Source organism: Condylura cristata, unplaced genomic scaffold (genome assembly GCF_000260355.1).
Source record: "Condylura cristata isolate star-nosed mole 26May11 unplaced genomic scaffold, ConCri1.0 scaffold00001, whole genome shotgun sequence".
Taxonomy (NCBI): Eukaryota; Metazoa; Chordata; class Mammalia; order Eulipotyphla; family Talpidae; genus Condylura; species Condylura cristata.
The window spans coordinates 27,848,928-27,862,500 of NW_004567102.1; the positions used below are offsets into that span (position 1 = coordinate 27,848,928).

Consider the following 13,573-nt stretch of genomic DNA (forward strand, 5'->3'; position numbering starts at 1 on the left):
GTTTTCTTTAATAATCACATGATAATAAAGGTGAATCTTTCAAAAACTGTGGGCTAATCCCTATATGAAAAAATTTTAAATAAAAGTAATACAATTTTGTGAGAATAGTTAACATTTAAATGTTTTTATTATTATAAGTATAGGCTGCTTTGAATTGCTTTAAGATTTAATTATGGAATGAAACTGACTATAGTTCATTTAAACTACTTAGAGTTTAAAATAATGACTGAGCAAGTCAGAAGTACCCACACCATTAACAGAAGACAAAGAACAGATATTTGCACATTTTATGTTGCATATGATTTGTACAAATATAACTCAATTTAAAAAAAAATCTGTCAATTTTTAACTAGCCTCAGGTAGCTTAGCTTTTGTACTCATAAATGACTCTTTACATATTGTCAGATAACTAATACATTTCCAGATTGCTTTCCTCAGACTTTCCACTGAACCATCCTTTAAAAATAATTATCATCTATGTCTCTGAAGTAAACATTTCAAAACCAAGTATGTGTCATTACTTAATTCCCATAACTGTCATACTACGGGTTAATATTTCTAACTTACTGAAGTTAAAGCTAACCATCTGATAGCTTGCTGATAAACTATTATTATAACATTGAGCCCAAATTTCAACCTATTTATTTAGTATTTAAACTTATTAATTTACTCTTGAACTCACAATAAAAGCAACAGATTTATTTGTAAAGGGTTATCAGTTCCTTTTATCAAAGATAATATGCCATGTTTAATCTGCAACAGAAAAAAAATTGTCCGCAAGTCTCCTTATAAACTTCTTGTGAGGGATAAAATTGACAGCCAAATAAACCAGATATTTTAACATTTCCACTGTCCTTTAAATCATTAGAACTTCTTGGCAGGATTTCAATGTATTAGTCACATGCAAAATTGGTATTTTCTATGTATATGTATATATACATTTTCAAAGTTAATTTTAGCACTTGTTGCAGAGGTTCAGTAACCTATGAAACTGACAAAAATTAAGTTGTAAAAATAAACTGAGGTCTGATATAATGCAAATAAAGCTTTTGAGTACAGCCAACTGTACTCATAGCTAGTTTTTTCTTCGTTTGTAAATATGCAAAAATTTAAGGAAGGTTTTAGAGTTAAGTTGTGATAGATTCTGATTCTGCTTCCCATCTAAACAGTCACTCCTTCTACCTAGACAATTAATAAAAGTTTTCATACAATACACTCCTTTGCATATTATAAAAACTTGCAAATTTTGTATCACATTAAAATTTATGAATTTTACATGTTGTCAGACATAGCCATCAGCTAATAGACTTTTGCTTAGTCTATTTTTTAAGATTGGCAATCAAGAAGATATTTGTACATGTTAATTGTCTCAGAAAACATGTTTATCAATTAAAGTATTTTTAAGTGACTTACTGAAGATGTTAAGTTGGTGTGTGCATGCATGTAAGCATGTGCATATATGTGTGATATGTTTAGTATGCATCTTTGTTTTCTCTATATATGTACATGCAATAACTAGTTGACTAGGTAGAAAACATTTTCACAATTAAATTTGATTTCACAATCATTTATGAATGGTTTAGAAAATATTTATCAAATGAAGAAATAGGTGCTTATCTTTTGTTACTAACATTTGTGTTCCCCATTGTATGTGACTTGGTCATGTTCACCTTTAGATTAACAGTTGCTAGCATTGTATATTCTGCGTTTTGTTTAATTTATTAATCATGTGTTATACTAAGTTTCATTTTATTGAAGTGATATCAAAAGCATTGAAATCGTAATACCATTCAGTGCCTGAAAGGTGCTTCACATGTTTTAATAGGCTTCCATTGTGTGTTTTTGCAGCAAGCTTAGTAGTGGAGGAGCGAACAAGACAGATGAAAATGAAAGTGCATCGATTTAAGCAGACAACAGGGTCTGGTTCTAGTCAAGAACTTGATCGCGAGCAATATTCCAAGGTAAAACTAGTAGTATCCAAACAATAGTTTCCCTATTAAAAATGTACAGTGTGTGTACATATTAGGACCAGCAAAAGCACCAAGTTATATGAGAGGTTGTCACTCAGATGATAGTGTTAGGTCATATTTTCTACCGACATTTCAAAAATCTCTCATATTTTTCAAAGATGTAATTTTATTATAATATTTACTCAGACTGAATGTTTTTTCTTAAAAAACAAATACTTGACATTAAAGTCACTTAATGATTGTAATTAGTCATTCTCACAAATAGCAAGGTAAATTAAATCATTGCTTGACTGCTATCTAATATTCCATTTAAAATATCAAAATAAAGATTTATGACAAGTAAGCTGTTATGTTGATATAGACTGTTGAGATTTGTTAGTAAATAACATAATTTTGTAATGTGAGATTTCTTATTGGTCTGTCTTTAGTAAAAGTGGTAATTTGAACCTCTTAGAAACTGAAATCCACACAATGTCAAGTGTCAAAAGCATTCAACTTATATTCAATTTATTTTTTTAAGGATGCACGAAGGCGTTTATCAACTGCTAACCAACATCTAGTAACTTTAATTAAAGTATGCTTGAAATTTTATATATCGTGAGGTAATTTTAACTATACTATCTGCTACATTGAAATTTTTTTAGAATATAAGAGTGACAGCCTCAGGGCAACTTATGTTATAATTTTCAGTCAAGAAACCTTTGGGAAGTAATGGCCTAAAAATTCAGAAGTAAATAGATAAAAATTATACTCAATCAATATTGCTAGCTTGAAATAGGGACATAGAACATCTTTTTTAATTTTGAAGTAATGGGGGTTGCCTCATTATATGGCGAGGCATTCTTAGATTAATACAAAAATATAGCAGTATTTATAATTTTTCATTATCACCATACAGTCATGTGTTGACTACAGTTTATTATTTTACATCTTAGGTCAAATGCGGAAGGGTTTCCAACTAAGATAGTGCCTAGGGTCACTGTTATTTAGTGAGGCCCAATATCTAGAGGTCTCAAGTGGTTTTCAAATGTAAGATCTTAAAGAAAAATGTCAATAAGCAAAATATCCTCCTGTTCCTTAGAGTTGCTGGTTCCAACTGCATATATCTTCTATGTAGCTTATTCTTCATGGTATTACCACTTAATCAGTTTGTTTGTCTTCTTTATGGATACCATCATCATTTTTGTTTTTGTTTTTGTTTTAAATATAAACTCAGTAACTATAAAACAGGCTAATTTAGCTTGTTTTCCTCCACAATGTGATGTAGTTATTTGGAATGGTTCTTTAAACTGGGAATACTAAGTTGGAAATGCTTTACTTCTTAGTGATATGTCAGAATGAGGTCAAATTGAAGAACAGAGTTAGTTAGGGTGAAACTAGAAAACAAAAAGAAGATGGCGCATCATAAAATACTATAGCTTTTCTGGATCATTCTGAGCTAGTACTCTATCCATTAATGAGTATCCAAAGTGCCTACAAAGTGAAGTGTCCTAGAAGTCTACACTACCATTAATATATAAATTTGCAATTAATCAGTACAAAATAGGCTTATTGTGTTTGGGTCATTCCAAATTCTCAGTCTTGTAGAAATTTAGAATTTGAAAAAAACCTCAAAATTATCTTCTTTTTCAGCTCTTTTATTTACCAAATTGATGAAAACAGGCTCAGAAGAACAGGGTATTTATCAAAGCTATTAAAACCTTTGGGGAGCCCTGGAACTCCTGACTTATAACTTAAAATTATCACTTTGTTCTGTTTCTTAGTTTACTGAAATGTGCCCCTTACTCTAGTTTGTTTCAGAGGTCTCTCGATGACTTTAACTTGTGTAAAGTTAAATTATCATATTTTATATTTTCCCTTTACTTTGTATAGCCATCCTTTATTTTTTCCCCTCTCACCACATTCAGATATTTTAAAAATCCATTATTTCCTAATATATTAGCGGTGATAAGTTGATATGACTTTATTACATAAATGAAATCAGTGTACATTATGGCAATAAATATTAGATCAGAGATATAATGTTTTTAAAAATAAGAAGATAGGTTCAGAAAAATATACACTAAAATAACAAGTATTTAGCTTAATTTTTATTTTACATGTCAAGTAAAAGGTAAATTATTTTTACCTTTCTAATATCATATTATATAATAATGGTTACACTAAAAAATGTTAAACTTTTATCTTTTTTACCCTTCATCCTAACCTCTTTATAATTTACTTCACAAGAACTATTTTATTGATATAATTGAGAATCAGTATTGCCATAAATTTGATATGAAAATATAAAAGTTTGAGTTTGATTCTTTATTGACTCTTTTGTCACATCTTAATGCATTTGTCAATATACCTTGCATTTAAGCAATATACCTTACTTAAAATTCTGCCAAATAAGAAACTGGTTAATTATTCTCAAAATATTTATAACCAAACACTAGTTTGTTTTTTCTTCAGGACAAAAGCTATATAGCAGACAGGCATATACATCTAAATTGGCACCTCCTTTAAAGTCTGAGTATTCATAATATCAATCTTAAGTAAGGAATTTTCACTAAATATGCTTTAGGAAAAAACACTGAAATATCTTAGACTTAAACTGTACCATGTGAAAGATTATTAAGTGTGACTCCCTTCTCTAGATTATTGAAAGCTTATAGTATTATACTTCTTTATTTATATGCAGATCGAGATTTTAGCATTGATTTATTCAGTGAACTTCAGCAAACAATTGTATGTATAAGTTTTTTTTAAACAGTGCTTTTATTTTTTACAATCATTAAACTCATCAGATCGGGATTAGTTTTTCCACAGGTTAACAAACACCTGATGTTTCACCTTAACATATATAAATCTAAAGCTAAGTTACTTAGCAAGAACTTTAAATCCCAATGTGTAGTCTTTGTTCCTTAAACTATATGTTCTCTAATGAAAAAAATTATATCTTTCTTACTAATACCTAAGAGAACCACTTACATATTAGTTTAAAGTTATATAAAATTATATAGCCTTACTCTACTATAATTCAAATGCATACATAAAGTAATGTGTAATCTATAAAGCTAGTCATTGTGATTCATTGCAATAAAAAGTGCAAATATTAAACAAGAGTAGATTATCTGCTTTGCCAACTTAGCGATTTTTAATCTTTTACTTCAAGATTCTAAAACTTAATGATATTCCATGATATCCCAAAGACAAATTAAAGACATACTTAAATTTCTGTATATTTGCTTACATTTACATATATACACTAACATATTTTGATAAGAATCCCATTTTTTACTTTTGCACTGGATAATAGTTTAAATTTGAAAATATCTATTAAAGCATAACAGACTATCTTCCTAGCTATGCTCAGCCCCATTGCTTTACTATCAGCCCATTTTTGTGAAGAAATAAATTTATCGATGCAATTTGAAAGACTTAATAGAGTAGACAATGCATATTAATGCATATTCTTTAGGATATATCAAGAACAGACAGATGGAAGCAGTTTAAACCATAGGTAGAATAGAAAGTGAATAAAATAGGCAATAATTAAAACAAAAGCAAGAAGTGAACAGCTAATGTCCTAGAAAAAATACATAATTTTGAGATTGTAGTGTATGCAAATAATTACAGTTCCATAAGTTTTTCACCAAGTATTTAACTCTTTTGTTTATAATTCAGTCCTCATGAACCATTCCTTACCATTCAAAGGATAAAGAAGCTTCATATTGGAAGTATTATATTTTGTGAGCGTTTGGATTATTTTAGATTTTATACTACTAGAAAGGTACACTTTTATTTGGTGTGGACTAAATAGTCATTAACCTCACCATATATGTCTCTTTTTTCCACTATCTGATGATGGAGCTCACACTTTCTTGTTTTTAATCTTTAGTATAACATACATAAAGATCAGTACAGAAGCTGTGATAACGTCTCTGCCAAATCATCAGATAGTGATGTCAGTGATGTGTCCGCCATTTCCCGAACCAGCAGTGCCTCACGCCTCAGCAGCACAAGCTTTATGTCAGAGCAATCTGAGCGCCCCAGGGGTAGAATCAGGTGAGTTGGAAATACTGTTTATATAAACTGGGTCTGTAACATGATATAAAAATGCACCTAGCTTTTTAAATATTCTTGCTGAAGTATAGCTTCTGTCAGGTAGCAGAAACATTTCATTAAAATAACTGAGTCTGGAGGGGGTTGAGCATTTACTAACTATTGTAGAATATTACCCAAAGACCATTTGGTGCTATCTGTTGGATATAGCTTCCAATCAAGGTCAGAATTTTAGAGATTGTTTTGAGTCACATTTGAAGGAATTTGCTTCTAAAACACTTAAAAACACAACTAAATCCACAGTAACTTTCTGGAAGGAGTCAAATAGTGAATATTTCAGGCTATGCTGGACTGTCAGTGTGGTGCAAAGCTATAGAAACAAATGAGCAAAGCTGTAGTCCAATACAATTTTACTTATAAAACATAACAGGAAAGCTGCCTACATTTTTCCTCAGAAACTGTAGTTTGCTGACCTTTTCTTTAATCCTGTAATGGTTGGTCTGCTTTCAGGGTAGGAAGTGTGACAATAAACTACACCATCTTGGTGTATATATTATGTGAGCAGTGAGAAATTTACACGAAAGTTTAAGTCATAAACAGTGTCCTTGTGTTCTCAACAAGACAGTTACTCTGCTGATCAGGAAACGGCCTCAGGAACCCCAGTCCCATCTTATCTAAAACTAAAAGCATGGGTAAAGCATCTTTTATTATATTTGTTTTTAACTAGTTTCTAGAAGTAGAAGTTTCATTGAAGGGATTTTTGGATTTTATGATAAGAAGCCCAGTAAATATAGAAGTACAAATTAGAAGCAGTTACCAATCTAACTTTCTGGAAGTCTGATGTTTTTGCACTTTTAGATGATATATAATAAGATATACAGCGTCCATTCTCCATGGATTTCCCCACACCTAATTTCCATGTTGAAGCAAATTGAGAGTGAATATCTTACAGTTAGTTACAAGTGTAGTGCTCTGATAATCTGCCTGAGCAATTTCAACTAATAAATATATTGCTAGAACATGTTTTATTGCTTTCTCATGTTAACAGCAACTGGTCTTAACAGAGCCATAAGTTTTCTAATATGTAAGAAAGAATTAGAACAGCTAAAGAACATAACCATGCAGCAATTATTATAAAGTTAAAAATTATTCTAATAAGCTCCTTTGTATTGAGATATTAATAGGACACTGTTTCAAAATCAATTCCGTTTATCAAAGAATGCCAGCAAGTATTACTTAAGGATTATTTTGTTTTTAATCACTAAAAACAATTTATGAAATAGTTATAAAAACATAAATCTTGAAGTAATTAAGTTCACAGGTAGAGCTAAGTACCTTAAAGCCTACACTATGCTAGTTAACAGAATGGGTATAACTAACCAATTACATGGTAAGTGATAGGCCCACTGTCATTCTCTTGAAAGAGATAAGGATTTTCAAAAGTTTATCTTCCATGAAAAAAATGGCTGTGTGCGCTATGGACTATGGTAATGGTGCATGAGCAAGTTGGTGGTGGAAATTCTATGGGGACTACACCTGAGAAAAGAAAGCAAATATTGTGCAAAAATGAACAATGATGTAAAATATTAAAAATACATATTTTTTCAAAAAAATTTAAATCTCCACATCCCAAAGAAAAAAGAAAATTGGCTGTGTGAATTTTAAGAAGGAAAGAAAAGAACAGAGAAACTGTAGACCAATAATTAACAAATGCACCATGATTTTATACAGAGGATTGAGAGAAATTTCATGGTAGACATATTGGATCCTGTGTTATTTTGTGGAAAATGCCGTTTTAACAAATCCATGCTATGGCAGATAGGAACCAAAAGATAGAGGATATTTTGTCTTCTTGATGCTTGTAAATTTTCTTAGTGAAGGTGTTGTGGAGATTAGACCTCAAAATAGTACTAATAAATGTCTTATTGGCAAATCCATTTTTTAAGGATATACCTCTGTTTTCTGATTCTTCCTCCCTTTTCTGTAGTTCAGAACACATATGTACTGAGTGGTGTTTTCATATATGTGGATTATGAAAATTTAAGCGTTATAAATAATGGCTAAACAAGTTTTCCCTTCAGCTATCAGTGTTCTCCTTTGGTCCTGTATTTTAGGTCTGTGTTCTTCTTATATGGTACCATGTGATTTTACTCTATTTTTTCTGCTTAGTAGAGAGAGAAAAAAATGAGATACGGGACAGGGCAGAACTGACTTCTGGAATTTAGTCTATCGTCTGATTTACGTTCTTGCCTCTAAATATCCTCGTAGGTATAATACACACAGTTTATGTCCATCATTAGCCTTATGTTAAAAACCTCAGAGGGTGTTTAGAGTAATATAAAAAATAAAGGAACAGATGACATCAGTATAAATTTGCTGTGTCATTCACGTGGAACAGGGTTGCAGGCTCTTTAACTATTTCCTGTTGTTATAATCAATGCTGCAAGGAATGATTTTTTCCATTATTTTGCTGCTTCTCATTTGTTCTTTGTTTTGTTTTGTTTTTAACTAACCTCTTTATCAGTTTTAAAATTCTGTCCAAGTTAATGGTTAAAAGGTGAATAGATCTTATCAGTTATGCTAATAGATTGTGTTATAACAAGTAGCAGCAGACTGTTGAGTTCCTGTTATGTGTTGACACTTGTTTTTTTTAAGACAGTATTAACGTGTAATATCTAAGCCACATAGTCCATAATATAATCGTTATTAGAATTTATGTCACTTCATATATGTACACGTATATTTATATATATGTTTTTTTCAAATCATTCCGACCCAAGAAATGTTTCATTATCCATTGCCTCAGATGAATTTTATTCTGTGAAATAAATAAAACAATTCTGTGCAGAATTGTTGAGTTCCATTTAGGATAATATATTTCAGATGATCAGCATCCTTCTGCCTAAAAGATAAAAGCAATATAAGCCTATTTGGAGACAAAGAAATTAAGCACTCATAAGTTGTACAGTGATTGCCTTTATATATACATACATATAAACATATTTGGATGATCAGTCTCTTAAAAAAATAATTTTCAAAGAGTTTTAGGTATTCTTGGACCATATCCTAAATCTTACATTGGAGGGTGATTATTTTACAACAAACATTTATCCACTCAAGGATGCCAATAGCTCTACCATTTGGTAGTTCCACATGAATTTGAAAAAGTTATCCCTTCCTCCAGTGTGTACATTCTAAATAGTTCGTTCAAAGTCATCCAAACCATACTTCATATTTTCAAAATTTATGGTGCAGGAAAGCTGTATAGAAAAATAAAATAGGCTATAATATTAAGATAAATGACTGCTTCTATTTATAATGAGTTATTCCCAAGTTATTCTTAAAATTTGTCATAGATTTAAACATATCTATTTTAAATTTAATAATTGCTGATGATTTTTAGATATATAGAATCAACAATACTTCAAAATAATATGCCCTCTAATTTTAATTTGTTATTGCTAAATATTCCTCAAAAATGTTTTCCCAACCAATTAAAAGATACCTATTTTAATAGAGGTAGCATAATTGATAATAAAGCATTTAATTATTACATTTACATTCTAAAAGTCACGATGAATATATTGAATTTCTGAATTCTTTGTTCATTTTCATTTTCAAAATACCAACAACGATGTAAACCATTACCTCAAAAAATAAATACAAGTCTTTATACCCAAGTAAGCTGGATTTTCATTGTATAGTTCTGAATTTTTTCATCTTTATCATATATTGATTTCTTTCCAGGCAGACAAATTTCAGATGTCTTATACCAAACAAGCTTTATAAGAAAATTCAAATATAATCCTATAATTGCTCTCAGTTGTTAATGTAATTTTTATACCTCATCAAAATCAGCAATTTTCCAACAGCTTTCAAGTTCAGTCTCCTTGCTATACAAGTTGACTTTCTCTTCCTAGATGGATTTTAATCAACAAACTTGAAGAACAGATTTGTTTTTCTGTTCGTTTTCCATTGAGGTAACTATTTACAACACCATATACGTGATTTAGAGATGCAGGTTCACACTCTTCAGACATGTGACATCACACATTTACAACCATGAAACCCTAATCCTTCACCACAGACCCTGGGTACCTACTGACTTCAAAAGTAATCAAGAGTGAGCAAAGGAGATTTTTTGAGCGATTTATGCTTAATTTTGCATTGTGCCTATTCAACTATGGAAAAAGTACTATTGACATCTGTAAAATGAAAGAGAGGAAAATAAATTGAAAATGTTCTGAGGGAGAGATTGAACCCAAAGACAGTGAAAGACTAGGTATTGAATATATGAGAAGAAAATAATTCTAGTGATCTAGTGCCTATTTTCATAACATCTTCTTAGTTTTAATAGTTTACTAGTGAGTCATTGCCTGCCACTATTATTACCAGTGAATAGATTAAAGCTGTAAAGAGATGGCAAGAATGTGACCCAGGCCCTTTAAAAAGACTATCTATCTTTAAGGTAAAACTATGATAACATAATTTAATAATAAATTTATTAATATATGACTAATACTTTAAGCCATATTTATTAAATTATTATGCCATGCTTCATTCATAAAATAAACAAAATGTGGCTTGACCTTTGAATCACACAACTAACTTGATAATAGTTATAAGCTTTTGGGACAGTTACGTAGCTTGTCTTGTACAAGCCATTTAACACATGTTTACTAACTGTGTTTAGTTAAATTCTGGGGAGGTCAGTAGCATATTAAATAAATATTTACTGTAAATAGACAATTAAAATGACCAGTATAAAAAAATAAAGTTTTCAAAATTTCATAGAACCCAGGAGTATTTTATAAAGATGGGGTTATATGTGGAAATGACCATTTGTAATTAGAGCTTATAAGTGATGACTTTACCTATGTGAGGAAAATAATTGCACACTGACCATGGAATTTTGAAATTACAATGTAAGATTTCATCACTGAGGGAAATATATTTCTGTTATATGTGCACCCTGGGGATAATTTTCAAAAGGGGGGAAAAAAATCTGTCCCCAGAGTTCAAATGTCACTTCACCATACAGTGTATGTGTTCAGTTGTCTTTACCACTGACATAGAGGCAAGAAACACTGTTTTTCACTCCAGGGTCATGAATCATGTCCAGCAATACCATCTTTGGGGTTTGTGCATATACAGAGCGTTCTGTTTTCATTAGAGCAGGTCAGGTACCAAAAACCAACTGTGCTACCTAGAAGTTGACTAACTTCACTTCATTACTGTACAATTTTCATAGCATCCAAAAGCATCCATTAGTGCACTTATTTAACCCTTTTGGTTTTGATGTGTTTATTAAAACTATCTAATAAAATAGCTGTATTAAGCACAATGCTATATTAGCTATTTTGAAATAATATCAAATTATTACTGTATTTCTATGCCAGAAAGTATATATTGAAAAATCTAGCATATTCTTAAATTTATTACTGATTTCCATAATTATTTTTGCACATTGAAAAATGCACTTGCTGATTATAACCTTTAATTATTAGTTAATTGGAGTTAATTGTTTTCATGATCACTAAGCATGGACTTTCTTTGGGTAAATATTCACATTTCTATGGAGATTATCCTATTATGAATGGATGTAACATTCTTTTACTCCGAATTTATATGCTTCCTAGACTTTAACTGCTTTTATGTACCTTTCATAAGTTTGCCACAAATGTGTAATACATAATTTGCTGGTATTTTGATAGATGGTTTATATGCAATACTTTGATTGCTTAGCAACCTGTTGAATTCAAATGGTAGTAACAAAATTGAGCAAGAACCTGATATTCTAACACTTTTATCACTGTAGTGAATCACTTTATATACTTTTTACTTTAAAATCTATTTTGTCTTATATGAGACCTTATTGTGTTTGTTTTATTTTATATGTATATATTATGTCATTCTTTGGTGTGTACATTTTTCATCTCAGTTGTAATCCCCATAGAATTCTCACCACCACTTAACCCATGTGCCATCATCATAGTCCCATGTGCTCTTCCCACTCCAGTTTTTATCCTGTTCCCCTCTGCTCCCTCATAGAATGTCTTTGGTTTATAGTTGTTAGTTGATGTTAGTTTTTTACTTTATTACAATTACTGTACATATACACAATGGAATATTACTTAGAAATCAAACAAGATAAACTCATTCCATTTGCATGAACATGGATAGAGCTGGAAAGGATCATGTTTAGGGAAATAAGACAGAAAGAAAAAGGAAAAGACCAGCTGGTTTCATTCATAGCAGGAGTATAACGGATCAGAAAAAAAAATGTGTATATATATATATATATATATATATATATATATATAATGTGTTTTTTAAATTGAGTTCACATGTTTTATAACCTTGTATACATTTAAGGTGTATAACTTTAAGCATCAACATCTGTATATACTACACTGCTGATCACTACAAAAAATCTAGATCACCACAAAAAGTCCAGTAGATATTTTTCTTTATTTTATAGATGAGGTATCTGATATTTGACAAACTTGTCCAGTTCCACAAATTGCAAATGATGATATTGTCTCTAGAATATAACTCTTTCTTAGCTTAAAGCTCATGGGTCTATTGCTACTATTTTTAACTCCACTGATCTCCCTACTTTTAAAGAAAAATGCTAGCAAAATTTTCAAAGGCAGTAGCAGAAAAAGTAATTTTCCACTGAACTAGCTTAATTAGTAAGCCCTGTGGAGCCCAGTTTCCCAAGGATTTTCAAGTGATGGTTCCTTTCTGAGAGTCAGTTATGGACTCCAGGGAAGATAGAGAGAAAACGGTTGACATAATATCTTTGTGATGCCCATCAGCCAAAGTGATGAGAAATAAATAAGAGGAACTGATTGACATTACAACCGGAGAGAATGTGTGAAATAGCCCCACTGGTGTTTAGATGGCATCATGTTTTTCATTGCAGAAAGTTCACTGAGTTGGCGTCAACTGTTATCTTAAAATTCTTGCCCTCCTTTCCAAATATGCCTTGAGATCATATTCCACATTTTCTAAGTCTCCCTTATTTTAGAGTAATTATTTTCTTGTTTGTATTTTGTAATTGTGTATGTGTTATATTTTCTTCAGAACTTATTCAAATATTTAGTAATTTTATTTATTTTTGGTTCACTAGACATGCACATTTTTTTTCTCCATAACATTTTTCAGGTGGCATTGGTTTAAACCAAATAATAAAATATTTCTTGCAACTAATTATACATCTTGTACTATTTTCTTGAGGTAGATCAATTCTGTAAATCATCAGTTCAGTCTACCAGGTGAAAGAAAATACGATGTTATTAGTATCTTAATATGTATCTGATCAGCTATTAACTTTTCTCTCTACAATGGGCAGTTATGATATGTTGAGATAACTATATTAAGAGAATTCAAAACATTAGCTTTATTGTTTTATGTTTCATGACTATGTAGTTTAATTTTGAAATCTTACACTTCCCCATCAAAAGTTGCAAAATATTTACAAAACACAAATATTATTTATTCACTCATCTTTCTTTGCTGTAAAGTCAGTGCCTCTCTACTATGGTAAATAG

The 13,573-nt window shown here is 30.6% G+C and overlaps 1 protein-coding gene across 15 annotated transcripts in view; it reads left to right on the plus strand.

Moving 5' to 3' along the window:
- RIMS1 (regulating synaptic membrane exocytosis 1) overlaps nt 1-13,573 on the plus strand; it is a 418,725-nt gene that overhangs the window by 332,529 nt on the left and 72,623 nt on the right. For 12 of the 15 annotated variants that reach the window (XM_012721799.1, XM_012721804.1, XM_012721807.1 and 9 more), the window contains 2 exons: nt 1,849-1,961; nt 5,854-6,020. The exons of the other annotated variants lie outside the window; for them this stretch is intronic. In XM_012721799.1, coding sequence (XP_012577253.1) covers nt 1,849-1,961; nt 5,854-6,020 — 280 coding nt within the window. The remainder of the gene's footprint in view (nt 1-1,848; nt 1,962-5,853; nt 6,021-13,573) is intronic. 15 annotated transcript variants of the gene reach the window in all.